At 44.2% G+C, this 17,704-nt stretch overlaps 1 protein-coding gene across 1 annotated transcript in view; it reads left to right on the top strand.

Moving 5' to 3' along the window:
- The first annotated feature begins 1,966 nt into the window (after positions 1-1,966).
- JARID2 (jumonji and AT-rich interaction domain containing 2) overlaps positions 1,967-17,704 on the top strand; it is a 205,152-nt gene continuing 189,414 nt past the window's right edge. Inside the window, exon 1 of the mRNA XM_088471638.1 lies at positions 1,967-2,624. Coding sequence (XP_088327764.1) covers positions 2,577-2,624 — 48 coding nt within the window. The 5' untranslated portion in view covers positions 1,967-2,576. The remainder of the gene's footprint in view (positions 2,625-17,704) is intronic.

The following is a 17,704-nucleotide window of genomic DNA, read 5'->3' as shown; positions in this document are numbered from 1 at the left end:
TGTTGAGGTCTGGTGGCTGGAGAAGGGGTGTGTGATTGCACGAGTGTTTAGGAGTATGACATGTTTATGTTATGACATCTAGGTGTGTATGAGCGTGACATGAGAGCAGCCTGTCATGCCATGTAGGGCAGGTAGGCTCATGTCTGAATAGTGTCGACCCAGGAATTTCCCAGGTCTCAGGTGCAGTGTGAAAGGGGGTCTCGAGCAAAAACCCAGGTTTTTGCTGAGGTGAAAAACCCGGGTCTGAGTAGGGAAATTCCAGAGTCGTATGTCTGAAAGTGGTATAACTTGCCCTTCAGCCTACTGTATGTCTTTTTGAAACTCTAAGGGGGGAATTCAATTCAGTGCAATATTGAATAGCTGAGGGAGGGAGCTCCTGAAGCTATTCAATACACTGCACTGTTTGGGCAGGCAAAGGATTTCTTCTCGCACCCCCCTGTGAATGCGAGGAGAAATCCGACAAAAGTGCCGTGCACGCAGCTGTTTTACTGCTTAGCGCGGTGCTAACAGCTGCGCGCTCTGCACTTTCGAGAATTCCAGTTCTCGTGCCTTAACACCCTTAAGTCGTGAGAACTTCCATTCTCCGACATAACAGTGCACTGAATTGAATAGCTCTGATCTCCCTCCCGGCGCTATTCAGGTTGCATTGAATTGAATTCCCCCATTAGATATTTTCATTATGCTACATATACTATAAGAACTGAAGATTATTGCAGTCTCCGTGGGTGACCTCCTGTACCCGGGTCAATAAGTGCTGCAGATTCTAGGAAAGCAGATAGTTGAATAGTAATAATAAGCAGGCACTGAGTGTGCTGTGCTCAGGTTACATACAGCCTGACCTCATACTACCTCAGTGAATCTGTCCTGAGATGGCTCCTCATGCACTGCGCAGGAGACACGTACATGCCAGACACATGATGCAGCGATGCCCTCACATGTCCTCTGGCTGTGACAGCCCCCTCATCTATGTGACTAGCACACGCTGCTGACAACGCAGTCTTATTATCTACTGACCCGGACGATAACAGCCGCAGCATCCCCGGGAACTGAGCCCGTTTACCGTGCAGACATCACTACCGTACCGAAAGCGCCCACTTACAGCCTAGCATGGTTCTGCGCACACTCAGCAATAGCAACGCAGCTGTTTCCCTGAGTCCTGCTCTGCGCAGTGTGAGCGGCAGCGCCTGATTGGCTGCTGCTGCTAACGTGCGTGTATATGTATATATGATGGATGCGGCCGGGTCTCATTGCTATAGGCGAGACAGGCAGAGCTATGGTGTGCACAAGCCACAGGGCGCACTGACTGCCCAGCATTAAGGTGCTTATAGCGATCACGTGGTATCAATATTGTAACGCAGATCTGGTCACAGCTACGCAGACACACACGTTGGCCGCGACCGTACCCGTTACAAGAGCTGCATGATCTACCTCGGACCTCCGGGTCCGCGACCGACTGAGCCACCGGTACTACATACCCAGCCAGAGGCCCGTCCTCCCATAGCCAATTAAATTCATGTAGCGGTGTCACGTGCCTGTGCGGCCAGATGCATGCTGGGAAACGTAGTCCCTCACCGTCTCACACGAACACGTATAGATTTAAAACTACAACTCCCAGCAGCGCGGGACACCCCACAACAACGTGCGGGGCAGGAGGCCTCGTACCATAACAACACAACGCACGACAGCAGCTCATATATCCCCCACACCTTGGTGGTGGCGGTGCAGCGCCTAAGGGCTATGATAACAGCACAAGAGTAGCGGCCTCTGCCAGTGCTCCGTGTGTAGGCTATGCGGATGCAGTCACAGGGGAGCTAGATTTCAGTGACATAGACTCTAGAACTGCTGCTGCCTCCTCCTGCATAATAATAATAAAGGAGCTTCCAGCATCAGCCCCGCCCCTCGGTCACGTGACGCTGCGCTGACGTCACGGCGGCATCAGAGCCCCTTTCTCTGCATGGGAACTAGACACCACCCTGCCGTCCCTGCTATTGGCTGTAGGAGGCCGAGGAAAAAAAACGATCCGGAGCGACAAACACACAGCGCAGACCTCGACGCTGCTGCTGCTGCTGCTGGAGTGCACTCTGTTGCAGCCTAAACGTGACTTCCATCATTTACTGGTTTTTTTTTATGTTATTATTATTATTTATGCACAGTCTGTCCATGTGCACGGCGCGGTCCTACCCTCACTTCCCAGGTGACATTACTGTGCAAGATGTAGCTGCTGATCACAAGCCACAACCATGCTCCATTTGCATTGGAGACTGTGAATACTAACACAATAAGAGAAGCACAGGGCGTCGTGTTCCTTTCTATCTACTTCAGGCGAATACAGAAATCTTCCCGCTATGATTATTTTATTAAAGTGATTATTTGTGCACGCACCGGCCGCCTCTCCTCTCCCCACAAAGGATTTCTCTCAAGGTGAATCTGGTGACCGAGGCAGAGCAGAGAATACACAGAAAATCGGGATTATCCGCCGCCACTAAACCAGCAGGATCAGGATATTGTGGTGGGGATCTCCTGTCTCTGTGCCGGGGTGTAATACATGAGGCAGCTGCTGACCCTGTCTGGATATCATGATGAGCAAGGAAAGGCCCAAGAGGAACATCATCCAGAAGAGATATGTGAGTAGTGATCGCTCCCCCGTGTTATTGTTGTGCGTGGCCGTGGCGCCTCTCCAAGCGGACCTTTAAATGCCAAGGCTGTTCCCTTCCCTGCTGGCCGGCTGCATCCCCCCTCCCTCCCCGGACGGGGCTTTAACCCTTCCCTGACGGAGAGTGCCGCATACCCTCTATCTCCCACCCTGGGACCCGCATACCAAGGAGTGCAGCGGAGTGTACGTGCTGCTGCTGACCTCAGATGACACGGCTATAGAGCACGGGAGGCCGGGGGGAGAGAGATCACCGCAGCGGATGGGTGCTCACTTACACGGCCACATCCACCGTGCGATGATCATGAAGCCAGTATGTGCCCTTTATCTCTGTCAGGGATCTCATTGCCGGGATCGCTGGCAGCCAGGCATCGGGTTACACTCGGCTGCATAGTAATCAGGGGCTGGCGACTGCTCGGGCTTTCTTTTGTTTTGCTGTAATGTCACCCGGTAAGGGGTGCTGGTGACCCGGCCGATGGCGTGTGGGAGAGAGGTACACGCCGCATACTAGTCACATACATGTCCCCGTGTAACGTTACATCTGGGGATACATTATTGCATGGTTTTATCGCTCTAGAAACAATACGCATTGCAGATAGATAAAATGTAATTGTTCCATGGTAACTTCCCATAGAGGATGCTGTGGCCAGGGCACGCTTTGTTTGGTCTGTGAGGGTGATAACGCCGTGTGATGGTGCTAGTCACTGTATCAATGGGATATAGAAAACATAAACTTGCACAAAATACCCCCTGTGCACCCCCTCCCTCCCTCCCTGTATTCCTCCTTACACCCGTGCCACCCTACAAGGAATCGTGTCGCAGAGATTCTGCCTGGCAACATCTCAGCTCCCCCAAATGGTGACGGGGTGGTGTTTGTACGAGAAGGGGGGGCCAGGAGGTATATACTTACTGTGGATAGCTGCACTGAGCAGACCGTGGCCCATAAACCAGCCCCTTCCCTCCCACTTCTCAGTCATAAGCATGGCTGCTGTCTGCTCCCCGGCCGTGCCCCTTCTCCACCCCCCTTATCTCCTCTCTGTAGCCGGAGGTGAGCCACAGGTTGCGCCGGACTAGCCGCCCAGGATACGCTATAATACAGGACGCAGCCGGCCAGGGCAGTGACGGCTTCTCTAGCTGTGACGTCACAACACCCTGTCCAGTTCTGAAAAACCTTCATGCCTCCATGGCATTCTGACGTCACACGTTATGTCTGGCAGGGCAGAGGAGGACGTGTTAGCTGTAAGCTGGCATGTCATTGCAGAGGCGGGACGGACTGGTCTTGCCCTATGGGCACTGTAAGAGGGGGGTGAAGCGCTCTTGCAGGTTACGTCACAGACTTTCCAGCGCTGTAATGTCTGCTCTAGGAAGCATGATGCTAGCAATGTTCCTCTCTGTCACTGCCTTGCTGCTCACAGGTGTGGGAGAGTTGTATTTGCTATGTAACTGCATCCCGTATAAAGTGCACACAGTATAAATACATGAAGCAAAACAAGAATGATCAATGTCAAAATGTCTGAGCATAATGTTTTGTTTGACATATTTGTAGTGTGTAGTAGTCTGTGAATATTGCTTATAATAATACTAGTGTGCATGTTCTATATACTGTAAATGTAAGAGCTATGTTTACAGTCTATTTAAAACATGCAATAAGGCCAGAATGGTAAATCATTATTGTACTTTTTTTATGTACATTGGTGCAGCTCATATACAACTCTGCAGATCAGTAAGTGTCCATATTGGCACAACATTGACGGTTTAAAATAGCTTTACACCTGGTGATGAGCAGGGTTGAACACTGGTTCAACCCGGCGTTTGCGATGCAGTGTGAATGGGTAACCCGGGTCGATACTACCCTGGTCCCGTTCATAGCATAGGAAGAACCGGCGTTTGGAGATGATCTCATCTCCAAGTGCTGCCCTGGCACGTGATGGCTCTGACATCATTGACCCGAAAATAAGCAGAGTCGGGCCGACAGTCTGAAAGGGGTCTCAGCCAGGTTGCACCTGGGATGGACGCGTGAACAAAATTACGTGTGCGACCTGACATTTCGATCTGAAAGGGGTATCAGTGGGTGATGTCGTCTCCAAGCGCCAACCAATCAGCTCCTTTTAGGCATGACCCAGGTCATGCCTCACAGGAGGCTACCCAGGAATAACCCTGGTAATGACCAGGGTCAAAGTCCAGAGAATTTCAACCCGGTTTGACCCTTTCACACAGAAAAAGGGTTCTCTGTCTGAAAGGGGTATAACCTAACCACTCATAGCTTCCACCTTCCTTGTGTAATCATTGTGGGGAGCACTGCTAGACTGTTTAATAAAGCTGAGAAGGCAAAGGACAGTGACAAGTGTGAAATGTTATATAGAATAGATTCGGCATTGTGCTTAAAATTACAAAATCTCTCTCTCTCGATGTAACAGGAGTGAAAGTTGTTTTTTTGTGCCAAACACATTCTGTATCACTGCATGTGGCAGCAATATACTGTAGATTGTGATGATGCTGAATGTTTCAAATTGTCACTCACAGGAGAGGTTTTCTTTTTTGCAAACTTACCTCCAATGATGTGTTTTCCCCATCTGGAATCAGAGTATTGCTGATGAGAAAAACTGCTCTCCTTAAGCCCATAGGGCCACGCATGTATGCCCTGTAACTTGACGTCTGTAGTTTGCATGTGTTAGCTGAAAAGCTAGTGCATACACAGTAAATCTCCATAGGAGTCTGGTCGCCTGCGGGCCTGTAAATTAGCATTAATATCATCCCTAAAGTTTACAAATGGCTATGGATTAACTGCGCCTTAGTATAAGCACAGCTTTCATGGGCATTATTTTTTTCTAGGGGCATACTGCAGTTCTAATGCTTCCTACTAGTAAAGCACCAAGATATTGGAATTAATTTATTCCAGACCGTTGGTCTATAACCATTTTGCTTAATATATGTAGTAAAGTGCAGTTACGTTAACCACAAGAGAATTTTGTTCTACAACCTAACATGGCTTTTCTTCATCATACTGCTGAAAGAAATATAAGCATTACAAACACACTACACTTTTGAAAGAATGATTTTGTTGGAAGGTTATATATAAGGACTCGCCAGCCAAAATTATGACTCAAATGGCCATAAACAATGTAACTTGACTGAATTTGTAAAGAGACAGTGTCAATGTACTCTTCTCTCACCCCCTAAGTCAGTTATCAGGGTGATGGCAGACAAGCTTTTCATTCAGCAGTACTACACAATGCAGTCAGTGGGAACTATGGTTCTCCTGTCACGTGTGCAGTTTAGCCGCTGCGCTCGCTCTCTGGCAGGAGATCTGTGCTTCCCACTAAGTATGTCAGTAAACATGCTGTAGAACACTCTATTTTTCATCTTGCTTCACCCTAAGGGTCTTTTCTCACCATTGGGGTTTTTTCTTTTTTTAAATGCTTTTCTGCTGTGTGAAAATCTTTTGGATTGTTGAATGTCATCACATTCAACTTCACAAATACACTGGTGCAGTAACTTTGTTTTTTCTTATCCTGTGCTTTTGTCCTGTTTTCATCTGATGAAATTAATCTTTTTATATCGAAAAACATAAGAAAACTTGACCAACTCATTTAGAGTATATTTTGGTTATGCATTTTTGAGGATTTCTTGCTTTTAAAGGGAAGAAAAATGAATGTGTGAAAAGTTCATTGGAATGTGTCAAAATTGAGTACAAAACAAATACATGTGCTTTGAGGCGCCCATACACAAGCTGATAGAGCTTCTTGACTTTGCTTCTCAGTGGCCAGGTCTCTTTGTTATATTTCGGTGTACAAATATATTGAATATATGTACAAATATATTAGCATGAACCTAAATGGATCCTCATTTTTTATTTCTTTCACACCATTTCATTCAAGATTTTGTAGTTACTACAACTGGTAGAGACATGTATCATTTGTACTGCATCATACATTTTAAGGGCCTCATTTATCAAGTAACGAGTGAGCACGCATGATAAATGGTGCTCCAGCCAATCGTCTCCCAATTTAGTTGGGAGCTGATTGGCTGATGCAGTATTATCATATGCAACAAGTTTGATCACTTGCGAATTATAAAACTCGTTGACAAATGAGGCCCTTAGTCTCTAATTACTTATAATGTTATTTATAATTTAATAGATTTTATGAAACAAATTATATGTGGTGCTTGTAGTACAATAATGGGATGCTATTGCAATTATCTGACAGTCGTTTATATGATCAAGCATATGGGTGAATGCAGATAATCTGGAATGTGCCCTGAAACTTCTGCTGAATTGAACCTCATCCTCTCCCGGTTACCGTTCCTATCCGCTGCCTGCTTTCTGTTATCCCTGAGCAAAATCCAGCATTGCATACCATCTCCTCTTCTCTCATTTACTTTCGAGATCTCCTTCTGAGCTGCTTCTTTGGCTTGTTACCTTGTTCCTCAGTTTGTCTCACAATGGAATGTCTTTTTTTTTTTTGTCATTTCTTTTGTCTCTGCACTGGTATTTTAGGTTGTTTTGCTTTTGTATCGGTTAGTCGTTCTGCAAGTGTTTTCATTTTGTGCCGAGAGAAAGCAGCATAGCAACCGTCTGCTAATTCTTCCAGCTGTTCCATTATTCATTTTGCTTCCCCCATCCCCCATTTGCTTATTCTCCTAGGCCTCTCACACTTGCACCTGTTTCTCACTATGCCAGACACCATGCACATTTTTGAAGTAATTTGTTACTGGTACATCTGGATCTTTGAGGTTTCGGTTCTGTTACTCCCTGCAAAGTGAACTGACTTTGTTTTGTTATTTAATATATTTTCTTTAACATCCCATGAACAAAATGATCTTCTATTTACCCCCTTTTACACCTGGTATTTTCAGTCAGGATGGCACCTGCTTATTTCTCTGATCTGATTCTCAGATTTTTAGAGTCTTTTCACACATGTGCATCACTGTAGCCCTAGTCGTGTGGCTGTACATATATGCACAGACCATTAAATGGGAATGATTTATTTTAGCATAGTGGTTTTTCTCAGGCTCAGTGGATCTTCGTTTTCCGGACTGTCCAGCCAGGTGTGGAATAAATTGCTTTCTTCCCACACAATTGTTTAGATAAAGTGGAAGCAAACTAGTATCTGAGTCTCAGCCTTTAGTTAACCACCCTCCGCAGGTGGTAGCATTCAGTGGAGCATGAGACTAGTTTCCATTTCCATTTGCTATGCATTACAGCTTTCATTCTGTTAGGTTGAGTGTGAGTTTGTCTGCACAACCTATGATTTTTTTACGTATTTTTATTTTTTTTTAAATCTGGCAAATTGTGGGCCAGATCCACTTCAGAATGTAATATATTTGAATTTTACATATTTTAGTCAGATCACGCAGGTGAATCATGTAATTTTTCTACCCCATCTCTCTAAAAAGTAAAGTAGTTGGGTGTAAAGTCTGTAAAGGCCCCCATATACGGGGCGATAAAGCAGGCGATCCGACTGATTGGTGCGATTTGCCTGCTATTTCACACCGTATATGGCCCTGATGTCAGGCCGAGCGCGCTCCCGTGGTGTCGTACTTCGCACCCCCTGATCTTTTCTGCAGGACCAATCGATCGGGATGCGATGTGCAATTCCATGGATTGCTATGCGGGTGAGGGAGGGGGGAGCAGGCATATCGGGCGGTCGGCCACCCGATCGCACCGTGTGTGCGGACCGCCCGATATGTGGGATGACGGATCCCCTGTCTCCTTGTGCGATGCTATCGCACCGTGTATGGGTGTTAAGAGCAACTTGCCCCTTATGAGGGCTGTAGTCATTAGGTTGACAATAACACTGTTGACACCACAATGTCAACGGTAATGATGTTAATATTGTTAAAATCATTCTCGAAATGTCTACATGTGAAACGCCGATGTCAGAATGTCGACATTAGGGTTAGGCTATTAGTGTTCACTCTAGGTCCGGCGCTGGACCTAGAGAAAGGGCACTTTGGCTCGTGCCCCCAAAAATGGGGTGTGACCAATGAAAAGGGGTGTGTCTTTATGACACGTCCACTTTTCGGCACTCTTGTGGGCGTCTCTGCACTTACGGACATGCCAGGCAGCCCCCAAGCGCTGTGGTCACTGTGAGGCATCTATTCACCGGCAGTGACTGCTGCACCGCCGTTTTCTCCACCCGCGGGACACTGCGGCCTGCGAGAGGGGACAGAACCCGCAGGCTATGGAGGGGGTTAGGATAGGGTTAGGTATAGGGGGGACTGTACTGACCAGAACTCCGCTTCGTTAGGTGACTCCGTCGAAAGTGACAGTCACATGACCGCTGGAACCAGGAAGACGCTGCTGGAAGAGTCTGGAGCAGTAAATCACTGCTGGATCACCAGAGATGACATGTCGACAACCTAACATGTCAACATTTCATCAGTGTTTAGATGATTAATGTCAACATATTATCCCACACCCATTAATTAGGGCTTCCTGCATATCAGTGTCTTCTGCCACTGTAGGAAATAACATGTGCAGATGCTTTTCCACTTTTTCAGCTACCATTGTGCAAAACTTTTGTTCTCTGTGGCTTAATTAAGCCTTACCCTGTCAAACTGTGAAACTGCCCCTAAGGGATAAAAATTGTTGGCTGCAGGAGAAAGATGCGTCAAAGTCATCTTAAAGGAGTTGCTCTACCCGCATTGTGGGGTGAAACTATTTGTAAAGGTTTTTTGGGGATAAAGTGTATATAATCTATCTATGTCTTTTTAAAGGTTGCAGAGTGCAGTCCGAAGGCAGGAACCCAGACATGAAAGAATGCATGTAATAGCAAAGAATAAATAAACTTCCAGCAAGCTCCTACTTGTGGGTGTTTACTGTATGTCCCGAGTCTGTTTCTGCTGATTGGACAGGGGAAGTTGTAGGAAACAACGTGTAGGTAGACTCCAGTCGGCCAGTTGTCATCACTGTTCATAGACATGTTGCCTAAAGCTCTTTGCTCATAGCAAGAGACAGATACTGATCAGCATCTCGTGCTTTGAGGAGCTAGCTGCTGAATATGTCAGTCATCTTGCTGTCTATGTACTCACCCATTAGTAAAATAATTCTGAGGTTATTTTGGGTGTTGGTATGTAACACATACGGTAATACAAATGACTGTGAAGTGGAAAATCTAAATTTTATGAAATGGGGTTTTACAAAAGAAAAATGAAGTCTCAGCTGGGGTATTGTGTATCTTGTTTATCGTACATCAGGCCAGACGTCGTTCTCCAAAACCTGATTTAGAGTTCATTGATTAAATTCCACCCTGTCATGGCCCACACCTTGAATGCATCAAACAATGTTCAAGGTCTGGTCAGTGCTTGAAAATGTGTTGCTGTGGTTTCAATGGGAGTTTGTTTAGAGGCCAAAATGTTACGAAAATGAGGGCTTAACATTTCCAAACACTGTGAGCAAAGGATGATTCAGGGTACATTTCACTAATATATTCCTGTTTAACATGCATTGTCCACTGGCGTTAAAAATCGAGTTTTTACTAGCATTTTGTTTAATGCAAGTAAATGCATGTAAACAGATGTAAGGATGGAACCTATTGGTTCCAGTGATGCCAATGCCCCTTAGGTATGGAGTGGCACAGCAGTGTCTTTTGGGCACTGCCTGCTTTATTTACTCACATTCTCAATGGAGCCTCTATTATACTGGACAGGCAAATGCTTGTTTGATATTCATTAGTGATGGCTTTTACATAATGCCAGTGGGTAACTACACTAAAGGAATGGAATAACTTCACATGACCTTATCTGAATATATGAAGCATGTTCCAATGAATATCTCTAATTTGGTCTCTGGCCCTGATTCAGAGCTGGACTCTCTGACAGAGCGCTCGCTCTGAATCAGGGCCGTCCCTGCTCCTTTTTGGAGCGGCCTCCTGGCCGCTCGCATAGCTGTGGGTGACCACCCCCAGCTATTGCGAGCGGCCAAAATGATGGTCGCGATGGTCAAGACCATCGGGCTTGCGACGAGACCCTGCGGTAGGGTCTCGCTGCCGCAAGCCCAGGAGTGCTTTTGGCTCTATCAGAGCCAAAAGCACTCCCACTGACATCACTAGTGGTGTCACTGGGGCCGGACCCAGACTGTAGGCGTTCCCATGGGAATCACAATCAACAGCACGCCCCCCTTGGTGCAAGACCCTTAACGACGGCTTGGCCGTCGTTATTCGGGTCTCGCGCATGCGCACGACGGAGCCGCCTCCGTCGTGCGCATGCGCACTTGAGCACCATTGACCCTCTTGCGAGCGCTCAGCGCTCGCGAGCGGATCAGAATCAGGCCCTCTGTACCTTACTTATCCATGCAACTGGTTTCTCATTTACTGCTTGAATTTTAATGCTGGAAGTCTTCGTTGACCAAAATGTCTAACTACAGTACTATTGAGGTGATAAATGGTTTGACTGTTTATTTTATGAGAGCAATCAGCAGTTTAGTAATGAAGTAACCTGTGGATGGACTAAAAAAATGTTGCTGTCTGTTAATGTAAGCTACAATGTTTTAAATATATATTTACATTGTGTCCGCATAGCACACCATTCTTGAATGTACATTTGTAAAATGGTGGTGTGGAAGTTTTCTACTTTTTTTTTTTTTGTATTGTACCAATTGTCCTGCAGCATTTTCTGTTCTATAAACCACCATTTTGTGCAAGTGTTGAAATGCTGACATCATGCCAGAACATAGTTGGCACATTTACACTGCCTATGCAGAGACAGTGCCCAAAATTTTTTAAGAGGCAACCATTAAAGCGGTGCTTCAAATGTCAGAGTAATTCGCAGAATGAGATTGTTTTATAACATTTTCGTACCTTCAAATTTATTTAAGATTTGTCTTGCAATTTTCTCTTCATGTCTCATTTTGAACCAATTTAAAACATTTAAGGCCGTATTCAATTAGTTTCGCACCTGCAATAAAGTTTCGCATGCCGGCCTTTTCGCCTACATCTCGTATTTTAGCAGCGGAAACTTATCGGCGCGTACTCGCTATTCGCCCTATTCAATTCCAAAAGGCGCGAAAACAGCGACAGGCGAAGTCAGAACAGGCAGAAAGTGGTGTCCGAATCGGGGAAATTAGCCTGAACCCCCCCCAAAAAAGATGCAGAAACAATGGGGATCAATGTAGTACTGCCCAATTAGTCCTAATAAAACTGTTTGGGTCACTTAAGTTCGCACAATTGCCTCTGTTTAGCGTCTTTGCACAAGTGGTGAAGAATGGCATAAAGCAGGATTTTTTTCTAGAAAATGAGTAGTCCTTGCAAATTTGGGGTACCTGGAATTGGGTGTAAGAATCTTTTAATGTCTCTAAAGTGAAGTATTAATAAAAGTGAAATTCCTCCCTCATAAAAGCACCTGCACTCCCCAAAACACTTGATCCCTTCTTAGAGCACCCCCAGAACCTTATTTCACTAGTTTGCGAATTTGTCCCCCCACTTTGTGCTTTTTCGCCCCCAAATTCAAAGTACTTTTTTGTTGTGTTCTTTGCTCTTTTTCCAGGAATTTGCTGACGCAGTTATCCTTTGGGGGGGCTGTCCAAAGGGTTCTGAGTGGTTTACCCCACCTTTGCACCCCAAAATAAGTTTTGCACCACTTTTCTCCTATTCAGAGGCAAATCTTTTTCGCCTATTACATTGCATTGACTTTCCGTGTACACGAAAAGCGGGTGGAATTGAATATGGAGATTAGTTTCTGCCAGGCGAAAAGTTGCAATCGGCGATACTCTTTCGCGGATCTCGGCTTTTAGCTTCCACTTGAATACGGCCCTTAGTTGAGTTTTACAGTTACACCTGAGAACTGTTTTATAAATGTACCTTATAGAGTAGACAACAACAATAATAAGACCTGCCTTTGTGCAGACAGGACGTCTCTTGTGCATACTAAAAACACATAAGATATATAAATTGTTTTAAGTGGAGATCAGCTTCAGTTTAACACATATTATTACACAGTCTATTTATATATGACTACTTTTACCTTGTGTTTGGTATTCCTTTAAGCAAAGCATATGTGAATAATGCTTTGAGGATCATGAATCGGGATTGTCTCATCACAATCTGGACATGTGCATCTTTAATATGTGCTCAGAATGTTGAATGTTTTAGGTAAATTAACATTTGCTGTGTACTCTTGTTTGTACAGTAAACTTATGTGTCACAGTTCAGAGTTTTAAAGCTTTACATTCTTCTAAATTACTTTGTTCTCCATTCACTTATATTCATATGTGTATACTCCGCATAATCCAAGTGGAACTACTAATGGTTTTAAAACTGTGCAATCTTTTCCCTTTGTTTAGTATTAATAATACATTATTTCCTAGTGTGCTGAAGCCTTTTTCAGCTAATTAATATTTTATTTGTTGTGGTTTATTATTAGTCTTTAAGTAATTTTGTGTTCACCATCTTTGTTGCATTGCGGCATTCATGCTCCTGGTCGTTTCCCTCTGTTTATTTTGCCAGTAAAGCCTGTTGTAACCTCCTAAAGGACTGATTCTGGAATGTGTTACTTGTTTTGATTTATTTGGCTCTGAGTAGCAGTTATCACTGATTTCTGAAAACGCTCATGTGCATCTCTACATCTAGAGCTATCCTGTTAATGGGGAAATTCAATTGTTGTTTGGATCAGGTACAACTTCACTAATTCTGCTTGCAGCCTCCTGGGGTGGCGAGCTGAAATCTGCAAAAAAGTCGGCTATTTCGGTGCCCTAACAAGGACTTTGGACTGGTTTAGTCGCTTTATGCTTCTAAACCCAGTGCATTTGGGTGCGACAATAAATAATGCAGTCACACCCACAAAACATTTGCATCCCCCACATAGACTTATACTGGTTTCCCACCCACGAAAATATTATAAGTTTATTGCATGTGGGTATCGTAAATATGTTCTCCCACAATGTGATCCTTGGACAGTTTGGCTCTACATATGAAGACCAAATAACCTGGGGATGTTCAGAAAGTGGCCTAAATAATGGAAAGTGATGATGGCACAATGTTTAGGGTCATACCGTATACCCAAACTAAGGGATTAACAGTGTATCCCATGATATTCTTTTTTTTTTTTTTTTTTTTATACTCTATAGACCAACATCGCCACATATAGGTCCAAATTAAAAATATCCGACTAGTCAGATTGTGGCCCTCACCAGTCCATATTCTCCTCCTGTCCTAATTAACATATAAAATATATTGATTAGATATTGGTATGGATAGTTGATTGTTCTGGCTCATGCACAATGAAATTTGCGTCCATTTAGGTGTAAAAAAGCCCAATTGACTGGCAGATTTTCATTGACCTTAAGCTACTGATTGTATGTTGTATATCTGTAAACTGTTGGCTTAAATGTGTATTTAGCCCTCCAAAACTTTGTGGTTTTTATCACTATAGTCTTGGCTGTGGAACAATTTGGTGAGCATAATGGGGTGAGGGGGGGAATTCAATTCAGCGCAAGATTGTTAAGCTCCTGGGATGAGTGCCGTAACTATTCAATTACCTGCGCTGTAAACCCGTGACCAGCGGATTTCTGCTTGCTCCCTTCTTAGTGTGCATTTCTGCTTGCACCTAACTAGTGTCTCAGTGTTACCGTGTGTGGTAACAGTGTCGTGCCCTGCACTAGACCAGATAATTGAATAGCTCCGGGCAGTGACTGACTGGGGCACAAAGAGCCCACCAGGGCAATGCAGTGATAAAGGCCCATACTTTGGGGAGTGGCCAGCCTCCAGAGGGGTGTGGCCAGCCTCCACAGAAGCTTGGCTAACCATTAGAGAGTACATGGACTGGGCCCCTTAAAAAAATGTATATATAGTACATACTGCTGGTTCATGCATGATAATGTAGAAAGAAGGGTGGGGAGCAGATGCACACTCTAAGTACTAAGAATAATAAATATCAAAAATATATATTAATAAACTATCAATTAACATGGTTTTCTGTAGAGGTTCTTAGTACATGTTTGGCCAAAGATGTTTGCCCACCTACCACATCATGCCCCCCCCCCCTTTTTTCGCATGCATGATAATGTACCAGATTAATAACAGCAATGCATTGCAGAAAATACACCATATACACCATGCAGTATAATGTAGCATATATATAATATACAGTTCAAATGCACAGTCTTGAACCTGATTCTTAGAGGAGGGGGTGGGCCATCAGGCAGTGGGGCCCACTGGGGGTTTCCCCTGTACCCCTGTGGGCCAGTCCGACCCTGGCTCCGGGCACTCATCCCGGGAGTTTAACAAACTGAATTGAATTCCCCCCCTTTGAGTATAATTAGCCAATAATTAGATTTTTTGTTATTTATTTGCACAGAAAAGTATTTAGAATGGAATAAACACTTAAGGCCCCCACACAGTGATATAGCGGCCGATCCGACTGATTCGAACGATATCGCAGCTATATCGTTCCGTGAGTGGGCATGATATCGTCTGCTGTGCGCTCCCGTGGGGTCGTCCGTTGCTCCTCCAGATCTTTCTGCATGCACAAGAGATCTGCAGAAGCGTTGAACGATCCAATGCTGGTCTATGCGGGGGGAGGTGGAATATCAGACGGTTGGGCACCGAATCGCTCCGTGTGTGGGAACCACCCGATATGTCGGCCGTCAGCTCGTGGATCGCATCGCTGGGTACACATCGTGTGTACTCAGCTTTAAACAATTAATAAACCTATTACTTTTCCCTAGCTTTAAATATGTTTTTTTTCACTAGCACAGTGGTTCTCAAACTCTGTCCTCAGGACCCCACACAGGTCATGTTTTGCAGGTCATGCAGCAGGTGCACAGGTGTATTCATTACTCACTGACACATTTTAAAAGATCCACAGGTGGAGCTAATTATTATGGTGCATACACATGGTCAGATATGTCAGATGAACGATTTGCAAACGATTGAACGATTTTTTACTGTATTGAAATGAATCGAAATCGTCCAAAACTGACTGCAAACACAGCAAATGTCAGATATCGTTATCTGGCAAACGGGAACGTACATCGTTCATCGTTCATCGTTGCCCACATGTCAGATTTTTCTTTCAGATATGAACGATTGAATGATTTTTAAAATCGTTACCGTTCAGATCTGAAGAAAAATCTGACCTTGTGTATGCACCATTATGGAGCATACACACGGTCAGATGAACGATTGAACAATTTGACCAATGATTTGAACTATGAACAATTTTTGACTGTATTAAAATGAATGGAATCATCCAAATCTAACTGCAAACACATCAGATGTCAGATATCGTTATCTGACCATCGGGAACGTGCATCGTTCATCGTTCATCGTTCATCGTTCAGACATGTCAGATATGTCAGATTTTCCTTCAGATATAAACGATTGAACGATTTTTTTAAATCATTATCGTTCAGATCTGAAGAAAAATCTGACCGTGTGTATGCACCATAACACTTGTATTCTGTGAGGAGACCTGGAAAACACGTACTGTTTGGGGTCCTGAGGACCGAGTTTGAGAATCTGCACACTAGCATATGTAGGCGGTTCCATAAATTTAATTGTGACCAATTCTGCCCTTTTGAAATCGGGCAGGGCACGGCGCCCCGCTAAAACAGCCTAGCGGGAATGCTAGGAACTCTCCATCCTGTAAACGGGACCCAGGTTACATGTTTACACTGCATGGTTATTCCCGTGTTAAACCCTGCAAAAGACACGGGTTGGATTGCTAGGTCACTCGACCGAGGACTCCAACCCTGGCCCCTTTTACACCTAGCAGCAACAACTGTTAACCTGGCAATAACCCGGTTTTAGCTGTGGTGTAAAAGGGGTAATTAGTACCATTACTTATGGCACCTAACCCATGGCTTCTGCAACCGTACTACTTGAGGGTTATGAATGCTGTTGCAGCAATGTTTATATACCATATACTTGGCATGCATTGTTTATGTACTTTGTTAGGTGCGTGTTACAGATCTTTATTGCATTGTTTTAGAACCATAGACTGTGCATAAATAGTACTTGACTTTCTTACTTTGGCCTTCATTGTGTGCTTCAGTTTTAGATTTGATAGGATGGCTAGACTAGGATAGCTAATCTTTTATGTGTTTGTCTGTATGTGTATTGTACTGACGGTATATGTTCAAATAGAAAAACATACTCAAATATTGTGATATTGTCAGTGTCTATCAGATTATTACTGTTTAAAAGTGCCTTGTACATGGATTGTTAATGGTTATAAAATATTACTGTGGATTATTATTATTATTTCAAATAGAGCTTTGTCCTACTGGAACCTTGTATTAGAATATGTTGCTCCTGTGTGGTGTCACAAGTCGCTAAAATGCCCATTAGAGTCAACTTTAAGGTTTTCTAAAGAAATGGGCACTAATGTAATGCAGCATATTTGGAGGGGGCTGGTACGAGTGCTTTGGTTGACAATGATCTCCTTGCTACATTGTGAAAAACAGTCCTCTGTAAAGGGTCCAGCTGGGTTGCAAGCTTAATTCATTGCTCCATGGTGGGATCACCACAGCTGCTGGAGGGCCTTTACAAATGCAAAAAAGCTGTCAGTGTTTGTTCATCAGAGACACATGTGATGGGACCACGTTTAGGAACCTATGGTATGGTACTGCACGTATACGAAAAACACGAGTGAGAGGAGCGTTTGTTGTCTTCTTTGTGTGTTCTAGAATTTCACCCGCTTTCACTTGTTTTTCTTATATTACTTTGATTTATAGATTTATTTCTTCCTGATTTTGTTTTTTAAAGAATGCTGTTTTGTATTAGTTGTTGTTTGATATGAAGGCAAATAAACTTTCCACTTTTAGATCCTTATAAAGTGTAATAGAGCTGACCAACTCCCACCTCAAACACAAATGACTAAAGTCACAGGGGGTGTTGCAGACTGAGTACTATGCCAGTTGTAGTATAAATTGCGTGAATCCGCTCTGTTCATGCTCAGAACAGCCGGCAGATACATGCAAAATTTGCCCTACAAATACATAATTGCACTGGTATGAAAAGGAAGCACTACATAGAAACGCTAATATTCTATAATCTGACCCTAGTGGCAGTGTTGCCTGTGAATGATGTTAAATTTCACCTTTAACAAAGCAAG

This window comes from Taudactylus pleione, unplaced genomic scaffold (assembly GCF_031769625.1).
Source record: "Taudactylus pleione unplaced genomic scaffold, aTauple2 ptg000116l, whole genome shotgun sequence".
NCBI classification, from domain to species: Eukaryota; Metazoa; Chordata; class Amphibia; order Anura; family Myobatrachidae; genus Taudactylus; species Taudactylus pleione.
The sequence above is the reverse complement of the archived record's forward strand: the minus strand, read 5'-3'. Positions and strand labels throughout refer to the sequence as shown.